Here is an 18,206-nt window from a genome sequence, read left to right as displayed (position 1 = left end):
GTGTCCGGGGCAGCGCCCTGGAGGGACACTGGGGAGCGGGAATCTCCTGGGGGGCAGAATTTTCCACAGGGAGTGTCCCAGGGGTAGGTCAGTGACCCGGAGGTTGTCTGGAGGTCCCAGGGGAACAGCAGCCACAGGCAGGCAGGTTGAGGGGTGATGGAGGGGGGCACTGTTTGGCACCGAACCCAGTGCCCAGCCTGGGGAAGGGGAACTGGCCCCATGGGACCTCTCAGCTCCCAGTGTGACCAGTAGGATGGTAATGACAGCACTGGGACCCCTGTGCTGAGTGCCCCCAGCCCCCACTCCCGAGGCACCCCTAGCCCATCCCTGTTCAGCCCTGCCCTGTCCCGGCTCCTGCTGCAGGGTCAGGGTGAGGGGCAGCCCCTCAGTCACCCCCCAGAACCACCTCTTCCATGCACCAGCTCTCCACCCCGGGCCCTGTCCCTGTCACAGGGGTCCTGGCCCTTCTGGGGCTCATGCCCTTGTCTCCCACCGGCCCCAGCAGCCCCAGCCCATGGGGTGCAGTCCCCTAACACCCCCCAGCTCCCCAGCACAGGGGTCCCAGCTGCAGCCCAGCACACACTGATCCGTACCATTTATTGGGGTCTTACAGAAGTGTGGGGGGGTCAGATCGTCACCGGGAGGGGGGTTGGGGTCAGATCCCAACATTAAATTATGGGTTAAATTAATGAGCAAGAAAAACCAACAGTTTTGTCTCAGGAGAAAGTGCCCAAGTGCAGGGGCGGGCTGGGGGCCCCTCGTGGGGTGGGGGGGACACTGGCCAGGACCCCGGCCCTCCATGTGCAGCACACGTGCCCTGGGACACACGTGTCCCCGCACACAGATATGCACTGACACACGTGTGCACCTCCAGTGCCTCTGCTGGCGTTTGGTCCCTGCTTGGAGCTCCCCTGGCCCCCCCAGGGTCCCAGTGCTTGGCCAGCACCCTCCCCCCACTCCACTAGCAGCAGCGTGCAGGGACCCCCCCCAGCTCAGGATGCCACAGCCCCAGGGGAGCAGAGGGGGCTTTGAGGAGCGCAGCCCCCCCTGGGTCAGGAGTGCAAGAGCAGCCACCCCAGAAACACTTGGGATTGGCCTGGAGGGAGCCGGGGTGACCCAGGTGTCGGGGGGACAGCAGGAGCCCCCCCAGGGGGGGACCCAGCAGGGGACCCTCACAGCCCCCTGGCACAGGAGGGACCCGGCTGTTCCGGGGCTGCCCCCCCCAGCTCCACTGTGCCACAGGCAGGGGTCTCCCTGGGGGAGCAGGGAAAGGACCTGGGGGGGACACCCCCATCCTGCCTGGGGGAGGCAGAGGCAGGCTGTAGAGGGTCCTGGCCCACCCCGAGGTGAGCAGGGGGACCAGGGTGGGGGTGCAGCCCAGCAAGGGGGGCGTCCCCAGCCCCTCAGTGGCGCTGGGGGGCAGGGGTTCTCTGGCTGTCTGCTACGTGGGGGTCTGTGCTGAGGAGCTGCTGGACTCTACCCTGAGGGGGGCTGTGGGACAGTTGGGCCCCACCCCCACCCCTCTGGCAGCCCCCACCCCCAACAGGCCCAGGCTGTGCCCCCAGCAAGCCCCCGGCCACAACTCAGGTCCATGTGTACCCCACAGGGGGGCTCCCCCGTCCGGGGGGGTGCGGGGGGCTCACTGCTCCTCCAGCCAGGAGGGCTTCTCAGCGCCAGGGGTCTTGAGCTTGATGTTGAACTGCTTGAGGGTCTGCTCGAGCTGCTGCTGGTTCCCGGCAAAGTATGCAGAGATGGCGTTGTGGAACAGCAGCAGTTGCTTGTGCATCACCTTGATCTGGGACAGGGGGGGTTATGGTCCGGGGGGGCCCGACTCCAGCCCAGCAGCACAGAAAAGGACTGGGAAAGCCCTTGGAGGCCCCCCCAAGTCCCACTGCTCCCCCAGCACTGCCCACCCCACCGCTGAACCATGTCATCGAGTACCACATCCAACACAGCTGTTAAATCCTTGCGGGGACACCCCGCCCCTGCACCCCCCATCTGTGTCTCCCATCCCTGTCCCATACCCCTCACCCCCGTGCCCCCCACCCTGCATGCCCCACCACGCACCCCATCCCTATTCCACCCACGATCCCCCTGCCACCTTGTTCTCCTCCAGGAACTTGAGCTTTATGGCCACGTCTGCCCGCAACTTCTCGTACTTGTCCTTGTGGCTCTGGAATTGGCTCTGGGCCGCGTCCAGGCGGCTCACGGCGCCAGCATCACGCGGGCCCATGCTCAGCTCCTCCAGGTCCGTGCGGTACGCGTCATACTCCAGCCTGCCAGGGACCCCTGGCATCAGCGACCTGCCCCCAGAGCCCCCCAGGACCCTTGAGCCCCCCCATCACTTCCCCTGTCCCACCTGGCTGTCTCATACTGCTTGACCGTCATGAGTGTGTCTTCCATGGTCTTGTTGACCAGCGTGTTGATGCTGGACACAAAGAAGTTGACGGCGCCCAGCAGCGTCTCCCCGTTCTTGCACAGCAGCTTTTGTGTCTCCGCGTTGTACCCAAACTCCTCCTGGCACCGGACAGGGGCCACAGTCACAGCTCCGCTCCCCTCCATTGAGGGCCTCTTGGGTTGGAAAACTCTCTCCCCCGAGACCACCGAGCCCAACCACAACCCAGCGCCACCAAGCCCAGCTCCAGCTCACATCCCTACCTGCACAGGCTGTCACCCCTAGTCCCAGCAGTCCCCATCTCCCCTGGCCCTGCTGCCCAGGTGTCCCTGCTCTGCCCTGGTGCCCAGGTGTCCCCCAGCCCCGGCCCTGCTGCCCAAGTGTCCCCCCCCAGTCCCGGTGCCCAGGTGTCCCCCAGTGCTGGTGGTTCCCATGTGCCCCCTGGCACACCTGGAGCTCAGGGGATTTCTGGCTGAGATCGGCGAAGGCGTCGCCCAGGGCGTGCTGTGTCTGCACGAGGCTGTACAGGTGGGCCGTGAGCGCCCGTGCCAGCTGCAGGACGCTCTCGTACTTGCGCTTGGTCTCGCGCAGCAGCTCGATCTGTGTCTCCAGCTCCAGGTCCACCGTGCGGGACCCCCGCCCGAACCGCTCTGACAGCAGCTGCTTGGTGCACTGCGGGATGGGGGGTCAGGGGGCCCGGGGGGTGTGTGGACCCCCCAACTGCTCCAAGAGCAGCTGCTCAGGGCACTGCAGGACAGGGGGTTGGGAGGCCCGCTGGGGTACCCTCAGTCCTCACCTTGTAGGTGTTGATCCCCCATTTCTTGACGATGTCAAACTTCTCGACAGCGATGCCACGCACGACCTCCTCCCCGCTGGGTGGGGGGCCGGGGGGGGGGGTGTGCAGCCCGGGGCCTGGCACGGGGACAGCACCTGGCACCAGCTCTGGGGGGGGCAGCGCCCACGGTGGGCCAGGCCGCCCCTCCCCTCCAGAGCCACTGTCCCCACAGCAGGGTCCCCAGCTCTGGCCACGTGTGTGCCCAGCACCAGCTCATGGGCATCGCGGTGGGAACCCTGCTCCTGCCAGCCCCCCAGGGGGCCCCACACAGGGGAACAGACCCCAGCCCAGCCACATCTGGCAGCATAGCCGAGCCCAGGCCCTGCCTTGTTCTGCTGTCCCCCATCGTCAGGGGGGAGCAGGACCTGGCAGCACCAGGGGACCCCCGGGTGGGCTGCAGGGGCAGGGAGGACCCCCTGACTGGGACCCACCTCTGAGACCCCCAGGCCCATCAGCACTGTCCTTTGTCCCAGTAGCAGGACGGGTCGGGGTGGGGAGAAGGGCAGTACCTGCAGGGGAGGCGGCCAGGCGGGCCATCCTGCGGGCAGCGGGCGCGCTGGGGGGCACCGACGGTCCTCGGGGGGAGTGAGGGTGGACAAGAGAGCCTGGAAACGGGGGGGCTGCGGGTGCCGAGCGGGGGTCGGGGCAGGATGGCAGGGCACAAGGCACGGGACGGGGATGACCAGGGCAGACGGGACAGGGGGCAGGGGGCAGGGAGTGGGGACGAGTGCGCGGGCATGCGGCAGCGGACAGCGATGGCAGCAGATGAGTGTTGGAACACAGAGACGTGGCTGCGGCCACACAGATGGACCCCTCTGCCCCAGGGAACCCCCCCCCAACCCCCTCTGGCTCCTCTGTAGGGATCCCTGTGCTCCGAGATCCGGGCAGGCCTGGTGTGCCGGGGACACAGGGCTGCCAGCCCCGGGAGAGCACGCACACACAAACTCCCTCTGCCCGCACAGACCCCTCCAGGCCCCGTGGGGGCTGGGGTCTGCCATGGAGGGACTTTCAGGGTCAGATCCATGTGGAACAAGGACAGAGGAACAGCAGTGCCAGGGCTCCTGCAGCACAGGGCCGCCCTGGCCCCACCACAGCCTGACCCAGCTGGGGCAGTGAGGAGAGTGCAGTGGAGAGCGGGGCTGAGCTCTCCAGTGAGAGCACTGCCTCAGTGCCTTCTGCCTGCCCCCGCCATCCCTGGCACAGCCCAGAGCTCTCACTGCCCCTGGCCTGCGGCAAAGGCAGGACCCTTCACCAGAAGGCCCCAGAGAACCTTGCTGGGGTGTCCTGGCTGAGAGGACAGAGATTCCACGGCAGAGACCCCACCTTGGCCCAGGGGGAGCAGGGCTTGGGTCAGCAGCACAGCCCCCATACGGTACCCCTGCACAGGGCCTGAGCCCAGCGGGGATGAAGCCCCCCAGGAGGGGCCTCGGCTGAGCGGCCGCAGCAGAGCTTCGTGCCAGAACTGGGGACACTGAGGGCAGACAAGCACACCCTCCCCTGCAGGAGCCCCCCTGACAGCCTGTCCCCAGTACCTTTGATAGTGCCTGTGGGGATGATGCCCTCGGCCGTACCCCCATAGCCGCCCGACACAATGCTGGTCTCATTGAGGTTGGGTCCCGACACCATCACCTGCTGCAGGTCCTGGGGGGCAAAGGAGAGTGGGGGGCTGAGCTGCAGGGCCAGCTCAGCCTCAGCAGGGCCCCGGCACAACCCTAAACACCCCCGGGGTCCCCAGCCCCCCAGACCTGCTCCAGGCCATCATCCTCGGGCAGGCTGCTCGTGTCCCCGTTGCTGCTGATGGGGATCTCCATGGTGGCCGCCTTGCTCAGGATCCCGTCCGACATCCTCAGGGCCTGAGGGGACACGGAGGCGGCGCTAGGACCTGTAGGGCCGGGCTCCGATGCCAGGGGTAGGAGAGGGCAACGTGGGGGGTCCCACTCCGGCAGCTGCCGGCACTAAGCAGCCTCTGTCCCTGCCCAGGGCCTCCTGCAGCCACTGTCCTGCCCGGCCCTCGGGGCTCCCCTGGCTCCCAGAACGCTCCCGGGGAGTGGAGCGGGCACGTCACGGAGGCACCAGTCCCAACCCCGACCCCGGTGCCAACCCCAGCCCCGCGTCGGCTCTCCCCCGTTCTGCCCAGGCCCCCCCGGGCCCCTCCGCTCCCAGGGCCGGACCGCGCGCCCCCTCACAGATCCCGGCGGGGACCCGCAGCCGCTGTCCCGGGGCAGCGGCGCCAGCAGCGCCGGCCTGGCCCGCAGGAGCGCGCCGGGAGCCACGTCCGCAGCCCAGGGGGTGCGGGGGGGCCCCGAGCGCCCAGACCGGTCCGGGCACATTCCAGGGCAGGCGGGGCCCGGGACGGGATCCAGGTGCCCGTTATCTGTGCCGTGTCCCTGGGCCCGGCTCGGCGGGGACGGCCCTGCCGCTGGGATGGGCCGGGCCGGCACCACCCCGCGCCATCTCCCGGGGATGCGGCCCTGCAGCCCCCGGGACGTGACCGCCCGCACCCACCCCCGGCCGAGCTCCGGGGCCCCCGCGCCGGGACCGACCCCCGCGGGGACCCCGGGCGGCCGCTTCCGGTGGGACCGGCCAGAGACGGCCCGGCCCCATCCCGGGGCCGTCCCGGACAGGCCCCGCCGCCCCGCGGCCGCTCCCCGCGCGCGGTACCCCCCGGCCCCACCTGCGCCCCGGCCCCGCCGGGCCCCCCCGCGCCGCTCCCGCTCCGCCTCGGCCCGGACGCGCCGGAAGCGTCGCACGGCAGCGCCGCGCCGGAAGTGGCGTCAGTGGCGCGCCGTCGGGAACCGCCGTCGGGGCGGGCCCCGCCGAGCGCGGGGGCACCGGCGGGCCCGGCATGGACCCCGCGGCCGAGCACCGCCAGCAGCTCCGCAGCGTGAGCGGCCGGGACGGGGGCGCAGGGGGCTGGGCTCGTGGGGCTTTCGGGCGGGATCCCGAGGCCCCGGGTTCGGAGCGGCCCGTGGCTTTCGGGCCGGTGTGGGGGGTCCCGGTGGGTTTCGGCGGTCCTGGCCCCTGCCCCGGTGTGACTCCCCCCGTGCCCCCCAGCTACGAGACTTCCTGCTGGTTTACAACCGCATGACCGAGCTCTGCTTCCGCCACTGCGTCTGTAGCCTCAACTACCGGCTGCTCACAGGCCGCGAGGTGAGCGGGGCGGGGGGGGGCGGGCGGCCCAGGGGTCCCCGCGCCCCCTGACCCGCCAGCCCGTCCCGTCCCGTCCCGCAGGAGTCGTGCCTGGATAGCTGCGCCGCGAGGCTGGTCCGTGCCAACCACCGCCTGATGAGCGCCTACGTGGGGCTGGTGCCCGCGCTGCTGCAGCGCCGCGCGGCCGAGCACGGTGCCGCGGGACCCCCGGCCGCGCCCGGCCCGGCCCCAGGCCCCGCCGCGCCCTCGCCCGACGCTCCCGGTGCCGGCACGTAGCACGGCCCGGCCATGCCTTCCCACGGCGGCGGTGGGGCAGGATCGGCCCCCCGGTCCTGGCGGGAGCAGCAGCGCCGGGGCCCCACCGAAGCTCCGGGCGGGAGCAGCGGCTTCACTCGGCCCTGAGAGTCCCCGGGCCGGCGGCACAGAAAGAGGGGATCCCCCACGTGTCTGGATGTTTGGGAAGTGGATGTGTGGTGCCAATAAAACGTCTCTTCAGCAACGGCTCCGTCCCATGCTCCAGGAGGGCACCAGAGCCCCAACCCTGTCTGGCAGGGGTAGCCCATGGGGAGCCCAAGGCACAACTGGGAATCCTGCCTAAACATGAGACAGACGTCTCTGTGGGGGCTGCAGAGGGGCAGCACCAGGCTGTCCGGGAGGCCCTGTCATGGCAGAGGGGCAGCACCGGGGGGGGGAGAAGGGTCACAGCTGCTCCACCTGGGCAAATGGATACCCCCAGGGGTCCTGGGCCTGATCCTCCAGCTCCAGCCAGCACTGGGGGATCCATGGGGTCTCCATGTGGGCCAGGGGCAGCACAGAGGCTCCTGATGGACACACTGGGGAGGGTCCTGGTCCTGCAGCTCTGACCAGTGCTGGGGAGCTCCCAGAGTAAGGGGAGCCCCTGGAGTAGGACGAGCCTGGAACAGGGTATCACAGGGCCAGTGCTGCCCTCAGAGCTGGGGTCACTGCAGGGAGGCTGCAGGACCCCCGTGGGCACCAGGACAGGGGTGTTACAAATGGCTGGTGCAGAGCAGGCACCCAGTGCCAGGGGGTGTTGGGTGCTGCGGGGCCATTGCCTCCAGCCCAGGGCCTGCATGTGCAGGGAGAGCCTGTCCCCTGCCTGTGCTGCCCAGGGTCAGAGGGGATGTGCTGCAGCCCCCAGCCTGGGCTCAGGGCTTGAGCAGGAGCCCCAGTACAGAAATAAATCAATATATTCCATGTATAAAACATGCTCCTGCGGCCCGGCCGGACACTCCCACGCATATAAATAAGGCCCGGCCGGGCGCCCCCCTGTCCTGCCCGCGGGGCCAGCGCCTGCGCCGGAGCCACCCCTCCCGCGGGACCCCCGGGCTGGCCGGGGTCACTTGAGGTCCACATCAAAGTCCAGCACCAGCAGCTTGGTCTCCTCGGTGCCATTGCGGCTGCCCACGGCGCACACCAGCTTTGTGTTGGAGGCACGGATGCGCCACACGACGCCCCCAGAGCCCCCGCTCTCCAGGGCCACCAGGTTCCGCACAAATTCCCCCGTCTTCAGGTCCCACAGCTTCACTGTCCCATCGTCAGAGCTGGTCACCACGAACTTGGAGCTGAACTGCAGGCAGGTCACAGCACTCTGGTGCTTGCTGGGACCTGCAGGGAGAGAGCTGTGAGCCCCAGGAGCACCCGGGGCACCCACGGCTGCGTGACACCTGCCCTGCCTCATCTGGGGCACCCACAGCCAGGTGACACCTGCCCTCCCACATCTGGGAACCCCACTCCCTCTGCAGCCCCCTGAGGGAAGGAACTGCTCCCTCCCAGCCCCCTGATTGAAGGGAGCCCCCCCTGCCACCCGCAGGCCCCCGAGGGTGGGGAACACCCCTCACCCTGCAGTGTCTGCAGGCACTGCCCCGTCTTGATGTCCCAGATCTTGACGGTGGAGTCGGCGTTGCCAGACACGAGGATGTTGTCGCGCAGCTCCATCCCACTGGTGAGGGACTGGTGCCCCATGAGGGTGTGCAGGCAGTTCCCGCTCTCCACATCCCACACGCGGATCGACGTGTCTAGGGACCCGCTCACAATGTGCGTCCCATCAAACTGCCAGAGGGGGAGGCCCGGCTCAGCCACTGGAGCCAGGAGTGCCCCCCACTTTGGGGTGCAGCCCCCCCAGCTCCAGCTCAGTCCCTGGCTCAGTGGCTGAGTCATGGCCTTACATACCCCTCAGCTTTTTGGGGTCTACAAATGCTCCAGGGAACGGGCACAGAGGAGTGTTTGTGCCCACAGCATGTGTGTGGGAGGGAGTGTCAGGGAGGTAGAGTGTCCCCACAGGACACAGATGTGGTCCATATGTCTTTGCATGGCACAGATGTGTCCCTTAAGGGCACAGATGTGGCCTACGTGTCCCTGCAACACACATAGGGACTGTGTGGCACAGCTTGTGCCCCATGACTGGAAAGCAGGGGAGTGACAGGTGAAGGCAGCAGAAGGGCAGGTGTGTGAGGTTATACCTGCAGGGAGCAAAGAAATCAGGGGAGCTGGAGGGGGGGAACGCAGCAGGAGGGGAGGTGTGTAGGGCTGTACCTGCAGGGAGAGCAGGGCAGCCAAGGGGTGAAGGCAGCAGGAGGGGAGGTGTGTAGGGAGAGCAGGGCAGCTGGAGGGGGGAAGGTAGCAGGAGGGGAGGTGTGGGGCCGTACCTGCAGGGAGTAAACACGGTTGGTGTGCCCCTGCAGGGTGTGGGTGCAGCTCTCGCTCTCGGGGTCCCACACCTTGACCGTGTAGTCGTAGGCGCCACTGACCACCTTGTTGCCATCGTACTGGACGCAGCGCACGGCCGCCACATGCCCCATCAGCACGTGCAGGCACTGCCCCGTCTCGATGTCCCAGAGCCGCAGCGTGGCGTCCCGGGAGCCGCTCACCACCCTGTGGGCAAGGGGACACCTGGGGCCTGACTGCCAGGGTGGCCCCAGGGCAACAAGGTTCACCTCCTGGGCTCCCCCTCCCACAGAGCTTGCTCAGCCCGTACCTGTTGCCGTGCAGGTGCATGCAACGCACGGTGGAGGTGTGTCCATACAGCGTGTGCACGCACTCGCCACTGTCCGCGTTCCACACCTTGAGCGTGCGGTCCGTGGAGCCACTGATGACGATGCTGTCCCTCATCTGGGAGGACCACACGCCCCCCGTGTGGCCCACCAGTGTCTGCACACACTGCAGGGGGCAGGGCGTGAGGGACAGGTGGGCCTCTCCCACCTACCCCCACCTGCGGCAGGGCAGAGCAGCACAGCTCAACGTCCTTGTCACTAGGAGCCCAAACTGATCCCCGGAGTCAGGGTGCAGCCACATCTGTGCTCAGCATAGGGGGCTGGTCCCTGTCCCAGCCCCCCGTGGCACCAGTGACAGTGCCACACTCATCTGCCCCATAACAGTAACATCTGCCCAGTGACAGTGACACCTGCCCAGGGACTGTGACACCTGCCCCGTGACAGGGACACTCACCTCCCCGGTGACAGCCGACCACACCTTGAGCGTGTTGTCATCAGAGCCGCTGACGATGCGGTTCCCGCAGAACTGAAGGCACGTGATCACATGGTCGTCATGGCCTTTCAGCACCTGTGGGAGCACAGGCACGGAGGAGGGGCAGTGTGGGCCCCCAAGCCCACAGGACCCCCCAAACACGGTGAGCAGCGGGAGGCAGCAGGTGCCACGTGGAGGAAGGGCAGAGGGCTCCCCAAATCACCTGCACCTCCCAGTGCTTCTGCAGGGCAACAGAGCCAGGGGGAGTGGTTGGGCAGCTGCTGCCAGGGGCAGGAGCCTACTGGGGAACAGGGAGTGGGGGGTGCTCAGGAGCAAGACAAGAGGCAGCAAAGGCTCTGCCCAGAGGGCAGGAGGGACCCCCAGGGAGAGCATCCCAGGGATCTGGGACCCTGCATGGGAGACAGCTGAGCCCTGGGGGGCTGTACCCTCCCTGGGTACTGGAGTTGGCTGCAGCTCTGCACAGGGGCTTAGAGAAGGGCAAGGGGAGGGTCCCTCCTTACTCAAGCCCATGGGACTCCACTTCTGCTGCCCCCACTGCTTCGAGTTGGATCTGCTCCCTGTGGCTGATCCCACACCAGCTCCCCCTGTTGCAGTGCCCCAGACCCACCTTGGGGGCTCTCAGCTCCCCAGAGTCTGTCCCTGGTGGACACCCAGACCCACCTTGGGAGGCCGCAGCTCCCCACTGCGCCAGTTCATGTCGATGCGGTGCTGGCGCAGGAAGGCGAATTTCCAGGGGCTGTACATGAACCCGGGGCTCAGCAGGCGCCGCTTCCGCAGGTGCAAGGGCTCCTCGATCCCTGTGGGGGGAATGCAGCGGTGCCTCACCTGAGCTGAGCCCAGGGTGGCCCCCAGCCTCCACCCTGGGGGGCCCTCACCTTCCTCACGGCACTTCTCCCTCCAGAGCAGGTTGTCCTCAGCCAGGACTCTCCAGTAGCGGCAGGTCTGGGCAGCGCGGAGCAGGTCCCGCGGCTCCAGGAAGGACAGGACATACAAGGCCAACTGCACAGGGGACAGGGGTCACAGGGGCCCCTGGGGGGGGTCAGGCCGTGCCTGTGGGCCCCCAGCCCCACTTACCTCCTTGGGCAGCAGAGAGATGAAGTCCCGCTGGAACTGGGGCTCGATGACCTGCATCATGTACTTGATCTGCGCCGGCTCGCAGCGGTCAATGAGCTCGTCCAGGGCCAGCAGCTTCTCGGGGCCACTCCAGCGCTGCAGGGAGACCCCCGGTGACCCCCAGCTCCGTGTCCCTAACCACAGGCCAGCACCCAGGTGGGGACCTCCTGGTGCCCCCAGCCCAGCCAGCCTGGGCTCCCGCACCAGTCCCCAGGCCAGGAACCCACGGCAGACGGGAGCTTGGTGGGACACATGCGGTGGGTCACAGGTCACGTGCAGTGTAACAGGTGACACCATCCCAGGCCAGGGGGGCAGCAGGATGGGGCAGTAGGATGGGGCTGACACCCCCTCTGTGCTCCCTCACCTGAGCAAAACTCCCCAAAATGCACTGTGGGCCCAGCCCCTGCCCGCAGTGGGGATCCATCGGGCCTGGCTCCTACCCTTTGGAGGCCTAAGTGAGCCATACCTGAAAGGTGCGGAGCCAATCCTGCAGCTCAGGTGGGGGAGCCACCGAGGGGATGCGGCGGCGCCGGGCCTGCCCCGCCTTGGCATTGCGCAGGTCCCCGAAGGTGGTGGTGGGGCTGGGCGTGCAGGGACCCAGTGTCCTGGGAGAGACCAGGCACAGGTGAGGCCAGGGCACAGGTGAGGCATGCCAGCACTGCTCCAGGCCATGCTGTGCCAGAGGATCCAGGAACTGGTCCCCACCGCTGGGAGCTCCACCCTGCTGACTCTCTCCCCTTGCTCCCACCCTGCTGACCCCTTGCCCAGACTCCCACCCGGCCACAGCCCCCAGCCCAGCCTGCTCAGAAAATGGACAACTAGTCAGGCCTGGAGATCATCTGGGCCAAACCCTGATCAACCCAGGTAGCTCCAGCATCCTCTCGGGGTGAGCCGGAGAAGGTATGTGTCCCCCCCAGCACATGGAACCCGCTCACCTGCTGTACTCAGAGCCCCCTCCCCCTTCACCTTGCATACCCAGAGCCCCCTCACCTGCCATATTCAGAGCCCTTGCACAGCTTCTTCCCAGGGGACAGGGCCCGGCCATCCGGGCCGTTCTCTGACTTCCGCTTCATCTGCGGGACACGGCAGGTTGGAGGGGCTGAGGCAGACCCAGACCCCACTGACCCCTTTGAACTCCCCACCCAGAGCTGAACCCCACATTTCCCTAAATATTGCCTGCCCAAAGCCGACCCCTGTGGATGCCCTGCCCAGAGCCACTGGGAAAACCTCTGCCCCTCCTGCTGCCCCTCTTCAGGGTCCACATGGCAATCACGGACTCCCCTGCAGGGCAGGGGGGCTGCAGCAGGGCTGGGGACTGGGGCAGGGCCTCCTTCCCCAGCCCCAGCAGCCGGGCACCAGGGACCCCCCCAGCGCTCAGCCCAGCAGCCCCCTCATGACAGCCCCCAGCCCCCCAATGTGTCAGGGTGACAGCAGCAACAGCCAGCCCCACCCTCCCCCCTGCAGGACCCCCACGCGCCTCATCAGCCCCCTCGGTCACCCCCACGGTCACCTTGGGGCGCAGGTGCCGCAGCAGCCCCCGGTCCCCTGTGCGCTGCAGGTAGTCAATCCAGCGCTCCCCCAGAGTGTAGTACAGGTACACGTTGCTGCTGTCCTCCCCCTCCTCGCTGCAGCAGCTCCCTTCCTCTTCCTCCTCCTCTTCTTCCTCCTCTTCCTCCTCCTGCTCCCCAGCAGAACTGGGGGGCTCCTGCACTCCCCGCCCCCCAGATGCATCAGGCTCTGCTCCAGACCCGGGGCTGCCCTTCCCAGGGCGCTCTGACTCCCAGGGCCCTGGCGCTTCCTCCTCCTCCTCCTCGTCCTCCTCCTCCTCCTCGGCCACCGCCTGAGCACAGGGAGAGGCATGGGCAGGGCTGGTCCACACCAGCATTGGGGGGCTGGGGAGCTGCCAGTGAGAGCCAGAGCCCCGAAGCACAGGGACTCCACTCACCAGCACCACGGGGGTCATGGGGCCAAGCACCCCCCAGACCACGGGCACCAGCTGCTCCAGAGCCCAGTGCAGGTCTGTCAGCTCCCCACACACCAGCTCCCCTCCCTCGGCCCTGCCCCTACCTGTGCCGCGGGCACCCTGCTGTCCCCACTGTCCCCTGGCTGGGCGGGGTTGGCCCGTGGGGCCCCCTCGGGGCCGGGGCGCCGCCGGCACGTCATGCGCTGGCTGTTGAGCTCCAGGATGCGTGTGGTGATGCCCTTGACGTGCAGCAGGTCATCCAGGCAGGTGAAGCCCTTCAGCTCCTGCGGGGAGCGAAGTCAGCCCTGCCAGGAACAGCTGCTCCCGGGAATCCCTCCCGTTCCCACAGATCCCCTGCCCGAGCAGCCTCACGGGGAACGGGCACGGCCCCGGGGCAGGGGCACTGTGCCCCCCATGGAGCAGTGCGGCTCCGGGCCGTCCTGCGGGACCCCGGGGCGAGCACCGCCCGGGCCCGACCCGGTAGCAGGAACCTCCCGTCACACCCGCATTGGCTCCCGCCGCGCCTGCCACGGGATGAACCCGGCCGGGCTGTGCCGGGGCAGGACCCAGCGGGGACCCAAGCGCAGCTCCGAGTCCCGGCAGGGCCCGGACAGCCCTTCAGACCCGGCAGGGTTCGGTTTACGGCGATACTGCTGCTGCTCCCTAACAGCAGCACCAACCGGGATCGCCCTACTCCAGACCCCCCTCACCGCCCCTCGGACCAACCCCCCCTTGCGTAACCGCCCCCTGCCCTCCCGGCGCTTCCATTCCCGGTGTTCCCAGCTGCTCCCGCCCCCTCACCTCCCCTTTCCCAGCCCAAAACAAGCCGAGCGCCCCCGGCGCTGTCCCCGTGGCAGGGCTGGCGCTGACCCGCCCGTCCGTGCCGCTCCTGTCCGTGTCACCGGTCGCCGCGGGGTGCCCCCGCAAGCAGTTCCCGCCCCATAAGCGCCGGTGACGGCGCTCGGAGGCCGCCAGGGCGCGGTGCCCGCCCCGCCCCGCCGGAACCCGCGTTCCCCGGAGCAGGCAGCCAGGGACGGCGGCACCGAGGCCGCTCGGGGGGCATCTGCGCTCACCCGGCCCCGCGGGGATCCCGACCCAGCCCCTGAGGCGAACCCAGATACCGAGACGAACGCGGCCCCCACGCTCGCCCCCCCGCCCCCAGGAGCGGCACCGGCACCCCCGCCCTGGCACTCCCGGGACCGACACCCCGCCCCGCCGCCCCCTCCCCGGCCCCGCCGCCTCCCCCGGACCTCTCTCTTGCGGACAATGCCTCGGGCGCGGCGGCGGCCGATGCCGCTGAGGGCACCCTCCAGCTCGGCTACGCCGGCGCGGTTGATGTCGAGCTTGGCCCCGCCGGGGCCCGGCCCGCCCGGCCCCGACATCCCGGTACCGGCCCCGGGCGCCGCCGCCGCCGCGCAGGCCCGACCGTACCGCGCACGCGTGGCCAAGGCCCCGCCCCCCCGCCCCCGACACGCACGCGGAGCAGAGCGGAAACAGCGGCTTTATTGGTGGTGAGCGCGCGCGAGGGGGCGGGGCCAGCCTCGGCGGCCCCGCCCCCATCACCGCCGCTTGTACAGGCAGGGCCGCAGTCGCAGCCCCGGCGCGGGGCCCGTCCGGCACGGGCCCGTCTTGGCGAATTCTAGCACGTAGAAGTAGGAGCTGGAGAGGTCCTGGGGGCACAGGAACAGCCGGCTCCATCACCAGCACCCCGCGATCACCGGGGACTCCAGCACTCGCGGGTGCCAGCACCACCCACTGCCAGCACAGCACTGTGGCCCCAGCGAGCCCCATGTTCCCCCTACGTGCTCCGGGCCCTCCTCCATCCCGCCCCACAGCCCCTGTGTGCCCCCAGTGCCCCAGATGCCACCCCAGACCCTGACCCCAATGCACCCCCCAACCTCCATAACCCCATCATCAATCCCCAAACCACAATCCCTCCCGGCCCTGGTACCCTTGACACTCTCCAGGCTCCACCACCACCACACCCAGGCCCTGCACCACAGGCCCAGTGGGCCCCAGGTTCCACCTACCAGACCCCAGCAGCCCTTTCCCTGCATACCCTGAGTGCCCTTGACCCCTGGTGTGCCCCTCTCCTCAATACCCCCACACTACACCCCCTATGACTGCCAGGTCTCTCAAACCTCTGTCCAGACCCCCACCCCTGTGGGCACTGGGTTCCCCCCCAACACCCATGTGATTTCATCACCCCAGGGGCCTGCTCCCCCCCAGCACCAGGCTGGGCCCCAGCACACCTTCCCCACAGGCTCCTTCCTGGAGCTCCCCAGTTCCCAGTGCACCCTCAGTGCCCAACCTGGGCATACCCGGGGACATACCTTGGAGACTGTCCTGAAGCCCAGCTGTGCCATGGCCTTCAGGAAGGTGCGGATGTCCTCGAAGCGGCTGGCCACCTCGGCCACCATCAGGGTCCCCCTGCAGTCACCCCGGTCCTGAGCGGGGTGCCCAGGCACCCCTGGGGCACGGCCAGTGCCTCTGTCCCCCCCCCCCTCGCTGCCCCCCAATCCCTGCCTACCCCAACTTGAGCACGCGGTTGGCCTCCCCCAGGATCTCCTGCAGGTTGGTGCCCATCAGCGCCAGGCAGAACACAGCCACGTCCACTGACTCATCTGCCAGCGGCACCTGCCAACCCGGGACAGCCCAGAGGAGAAGGAGGGTGGTGATGGGGCTGGACAGCCCCACGGGGCTCCCCAGGCTTGTGGGTCCAGATGAGCCCCGTCTCCAGCTGCCTGAGACAGACGCACGGGACCCTCGGGGTCACCGTCCCCTCCCCGCAGCCTGCCCGGCAGCACCCGCCCCCGCTTCGTAGGCGTCCCGGTACCTCGGCCATGTCACAGACAGTGACACGCGGGCTCAGCGGCACCAGGTCGAAGCAGTGCACCTGGTTCCTGACGCTGGCGGCCAGCGTGCAGTCCCCGCACCCGAAATCCGCCACCACGAGCGACGCCGGCCTGGGGGGGGCAGCGGGGTAAGGGCGGCCCGGCCTGACGTCCCCCCGGTGCGACCCCTGGTCCATCCCCAGTACAACCCCGGTCCCCGCTCACCGGCGGCGCAGGTAGCGCACGATGCGCTGCACGGGCCGCTCGGGCCAGCGCCGCACTTGGCGCTCGAAGCCGCGGTGGTACAGGTGGAAGGCGGCGGGATCCGCGCGGAAGAGCCGCGCCGCGTCCCGGCTGCTGCCGGTGTAGAGCTGCTGGTTCAGGTACCGGAACTGGGCGCCGAGCAGCCGCTCCTCCATCCGCGCGCGGAGCGCGGCCGAGCGGCCCGAGCGGGGCTCTGGGGGCGCCTCCGGGGGGCTCGGCGGCTCCGGGGGACCCGGCCCCGAGCCCCGTTCCCCGCCCGGCCCCGCCGCCGGCTCCTGCTGCCGCCGCCGCTTCTTCTGCCGGTTCCGCCGCTGCCTCCGGCTCAGCTCCGCCGGCGGCTCAGCCAGGCCGTCTGCGGGCACCGAGAGGGCGGTCAGGGCGCGGCGGCGGCTCCCAGCTGCCCGCCGGGCCCCGGAGCCGCCCCGGTACCTGCGTCCGGGCGCTGCAAGTTTTCCCGGGGCTCGCCGGGGCCGGCCGGGCGCTCCCCCGCCGCACCCCGAGGCACGCCGGCCTTTCTCCGCCCCCGGGGCCGCTTCCGCGTCGCCTCGCCGTCCAGGCCGGCCCCCGGCAGCCGTCGCTTCCCCGCCGCGAAGCCCTGAGGAGGGCGGGGGCCGGTCACTTCCCCGCGCCCGGGACCGGCGCGGCCCGCCGCCCCCACGCCACCCGCTTACCGGCCGTCCCGGGCCCTCGGGGGCGCCGCAGGGCACCGGCTCCGCCGCATCGTTCCAGTCCTGCTCCGCGAACATGGCGCAGGGACTCCCGGTACCGGACACACGTGCGCGCGCCCGCCCGCCCACCGGCAACGCGCCGACCGCGCCCCCTACGCGGCCCGGAGGACCGGCGACCCCGGTGCGGGGGCGGGGCCGCGAACGCCCCGCCCCAGCCGGTTTACCACGCCCCCGTGCTGAAACCACGCCCCGTCCCGGTGACCACGCCCCCCGGCCCCGCCCCGGTGCCGTGTGGCGGAGCCGTGTCCGGTGCGGGTTCCGGCCGGCAGGGGGCGTCGTGCCGGGCGGAGCCGCCGCAGCCGCCGCCCTGCGGAGCCCGGGACACGCACCGGTAACGGCGGCACCGCCACCGCGCCCGCGCCCGCACCGGCGGGGCCAGGCCGCGGGATGGGCCGGGGGCTGCGGGGAAGGGGTGGGGACCCAGGGGAGAGGTTGAGGGGACCGCAAAGAGGGCAGAGTGAGGCCCCGGCAGCTGGTTTGGGGTCACCCGGGGGCGCGGGGGGGCACAGGGTCCCCACATCACGTCCCCCGCGGGGCGGTGGGGCCGGTCCCGGGGCTCGGCAGGGCGGAGGTGGGCACCTGGCGATCCCGGCTGGGCTGGGGCGGGGGGTCCTGGCGGTCCCGCGGGACCGGGCGGGGGCTAGTGGGTGACAGGAGAGTGCAGCCGGGGACGCGGCGGGGTGTCCCCATGGCGGGGTGTCCCCGCGGCGGAGACAGTAGGGAGGGAAACCACAGGGCCGGGACCAGTGTGGGGCGTCCTGGGGTGCCCCCAGGTGGATGGGGGATAAATCCCGTCCGGGGCTGCGGGTGCTCCAGAGCCGGGAGAGGGCCGATGCTGCCACGATGTGCCAGGGCCATTCTGGGGACTGAGAGACCCCGGCGAGGGTCCAGGGTTCTGCGTCCCACCCTCCTGGAGCTGCCTGGGGCAGGGGGTGCAGGCAGGGCCCTGGGGGGTAGCTGCCAGGCGCTGGCAGCGGGCAGGGGTCCTGTCGTGGCTGGGTGGGCACCGGGCCCTGGGAGGCCCTGCAACAGCAGGTTTGAGCCCCCACAGGTGCACACTGGGCACATCGTGCACAGTTTGTCCCTGTCTCCACACTATGAGACTCACTCCATGTCCCAGCTCGATGCCACAGAGCCCGGTCAGGGTGTCCCATGCTCACAGCCAGGGCCTCGGGGGGACAGCGGGAGCAGGAGGGAGCTCTGTGCCCGGATCCGAGCTGAGGTGTCCATGGATCCAAGGGGAGCGCATGGGGCTTTGGGGTCCTGGTTCCTGAGCATGGTGCTGTGCCAGACCCAGCCAAGGGGGTCAGGGTAATGGAGCTGCAGGATCCCGTGCAGGGGATGCTGAGCTCCCCCAGCCCTGCTCCCCCCGGATCTATGGGATCCCGTGCAGGGGATGCTGAGCTCCCCCAGCCCTGCT

General features: G+C 69.7%; 5 protein-coding genes across 13 annotated transcripts in view; 2 read left to right on the top strand and 3 right to left on the bottom strand.

The window, feature by feature from the left end:
- Window positions 1-566: 566 nt before the first annotated feature.
- On the bottom strand, window positions 567-5,949 carry ARFIP2 (ADP ribosylation factor interacting protein 2). 3 transcript variants are annotated; one of them, XM_017837550.1, is made up of 9 exons: window positions 5,905-5,949; window positions 4,976-5,083; window positions 4,763-4,871; window positions 3,740-3,850; window positions 3,192-3,307; window positions 2,846-3,067; window positions 2,360-2,517; window positions 2,102-2,276; window positions 567-1,795 (listed from the first exon to the last, which is right to left on the bottom strand). In XM_017837550.1, exons 2-9 carry the CDS (start codon window positions 5,072-5,074, stop codon window positions 1,640-1,642), a joined length of 1,146 nt encoding a protein of 381 aa, XP_017693039.1. In that variant the 5' UTR covers window positions 5,075-5,083; window positions 5,905-5,949; the 3' UTR covers window positions 567-1,639. The 3 variants fall into 3 exon arrangements, with proteins under 3 accessions (XP_017693039.1, XP_017693038.1, XP_017693040.1); XM_017837549.1 differs by lacking the exon at window positions 3,740-3,850; XM_017837551.1 differs by lacking the exons at window positions 3,192-3,307; window positions 3,740-3,850; window positions 4,976-5,083; window positions 5,905-5,949 and having other exon boundaries at window positions 4,775-4,834.
- Window positions 5,950-6,019: 70 nt separating this feature from the next.
- TIMM10B (translocase of inner mitochondrial membrane 10 homolog B (yeast)) lies at window positions 6,020-6,881 on the top strand. Its single transcript, XM_017837490.1, has 3 exons — window positions 6,020-6,114; window positions 6,285-6,380; window positions 6,462-6,881. Exons 1-3 carry the CDS (start codon window positions 6,076-6,078, stop codon window positions 6,654-6,656), a joined length of 330 nt encoding a protein of 109 aa, XP_017692979.1. The 5' UTR covers window positions 6,020-6,075; the 3' UTR covers window positions 6,657-6,881.
- A 689-nt stretch (window positions 6,882-7,570) lies between these two features.
- Window positions 7,571-14,357, bottom strand: LOC108508632 (F-box/WD repeat-containing protein 7-like). 2 transcript variants are annotated; one of them, XM_017837559.1, is made up of 13 exons: window positions 14,211-14,357; window positions 13,059-13,244; window positions 12,508-12,807; window positions 11,988-12,070; window positions 11,464-11,602; window positions 10,959-11,093; window positions 10,760-10,883; window positions 10,545-10,681; window positions 9,846-9,959; window positions 9,376-9,557; window positions 9,047-9,272; window positions 8,240-8,450; window positions 7,571-8,006 (listed from the first exon to the last, which is right to left on the bottom strand). In XM_017837559.1, exons 1-13 carry the CDS (start codon window positions 14,340-14,342, stop codon window positions 7,738-7,740), a joined length of 2,238 nt encoding a protein of 745 aa, XP_017693048.1. In that variant the 5' UTR covers window positions 14,343-14,357; the 3' UTR covers window positions 7,571-7,737. The 2 variants fall into 2 exon arrangements, with proteins under 2 accessions (XP_017693048.1, XP_017693049.1); XM_017837560.1 differs by lacking the exon at window positions 14,211-14,357 and having other exon boundaries at window positions 12,508-12,837; window positions 13,065-13,294.
- A 162-nt stretch (window positions 14,358-14,519) lies between these two features.
- Window positions 14,520-16,285, bottom strand: RRP8 (ribosomal RNA processing 8, methyltransferase, homolog (yeast); the record flags this gene model as incomplete). Its single annotated transcript, XM_017837437.1, has 5 exons — window positions 14,520-14,630; window positions 15,294-15,390; window positions 15,491-15,597; window positions 15,797-15,926; window positions 16,020-16,285. Coding segments are annotated over 5 exons (711 nt in total), but the record flags the coding sequence as incomplete, so codon positions are not given.
- The window catches only part of ILK (integrin linked kinase), a 9,021-nt gene continuing 5,490 nt past the window's right edge, over window positions 14,676-18,206 (top strand). Inside the window, exon 1 of one of the 6 annotated variants that reach the window (XM_017837554.1) lies at window positions 14,676-14,699. The gene's annotated coding sequence lies outside the window, so the exon portion shown is untranslated. Of the gene's footprint in view, window positions 14,700-16,158; window positions 16,178-16,801; window positions 16,821-17,038; window positions 17,118-17,176; window positions 17,199-17,333; window positions 17,358-18,206 lie in introns of those variants that run through there. The other 5 variants (XM_017837557.1, XM_017837558.1, XM_017837553.1 and 2 more) reach the window with 5 other exon arrangements.

The sequence above is a fragment of the Lepidothrix coronata genome, unplaced genomic scaffold (genome assembly GCF_001604755.1).
Source record: "Lepidothrix coronata isolate B3197 unplaced genomic scaffold, Lepidothrix_coronata-1.0 Scaffold305, whole genome shotgun sequence".
Lineage (NCBI taxonomy): Eukaryota > Metazoa > Chordata > Aves > Passeriformes > Pipridae > Lepidothrix > Lepidothrix coronata.
This window is presented reverse-complemented; position numbering and strand designations above follow the sequence as displayed.

Coding starts and splice junctions, on each gene's coding strand:
- LOC108508632 (XM_017837559.1), bottom strand. CDS start 14,342: ATGTCGGGGCCGGGCGGGCCGGGCCCCGGCGGGGCCAAGCTCGACATC. Junction 10,682..10,759: donor GGAGAAGTGCCGTGAGGAAG/GTGAGGGCCCCC, acceptor TTCCCCCCACAG/GGATCGAGGAGCCCTTGCAC. Junction 8,451..9,046: donor ACCGTGTTTACTCCCTGCAG/GTACGGCCCCAC, acceptor CCCCTCTGGCAG/TTTGATGGGACGCACATTGT.
- TIMM10B (XM_017837490.1), top strand. CDS start 6,076: ATGGACCCCGCGGCCGAGCACCGCCAGCAGCTCCGCAGC. Junction 6,115..6,284: donor ACCGCCAGCAGCTCCGCAGC/GTGAGCGGCCGG, acceptor CGTGCCCCCCAG/CTACGAGACTTCCTGCTGGT. Junction 6,381..6,461: donor GGCTGCTCACAGGCCGCGAG/GTGAGCGGGGCG, acceptor CCCGTCCCGCAG/GAGTCGTGCCTGGATAGCTG.
- ARFIP2 (XM_017837550.1), bottom strand. CDS start 5,074: ATGTCGGACGGGATCCTGAGCAAGGCGGCCACCATGGAGATCCCCATC. Junction 4,872..4,975: donor AGGATGATGGCCTGGAGCAG/GTCTGGGGGGCT, acceptor TTTGCCCCCCAG/GACCTGCAGCAGGTGATGGT. Junction 1,796..2,101: donor AGTTCCTGGAGGAGAACAAG/GTGGCAGGGGGA, acceptor CCCCTGTCCCAG/ATCAAGGTGATGCACAAGCA.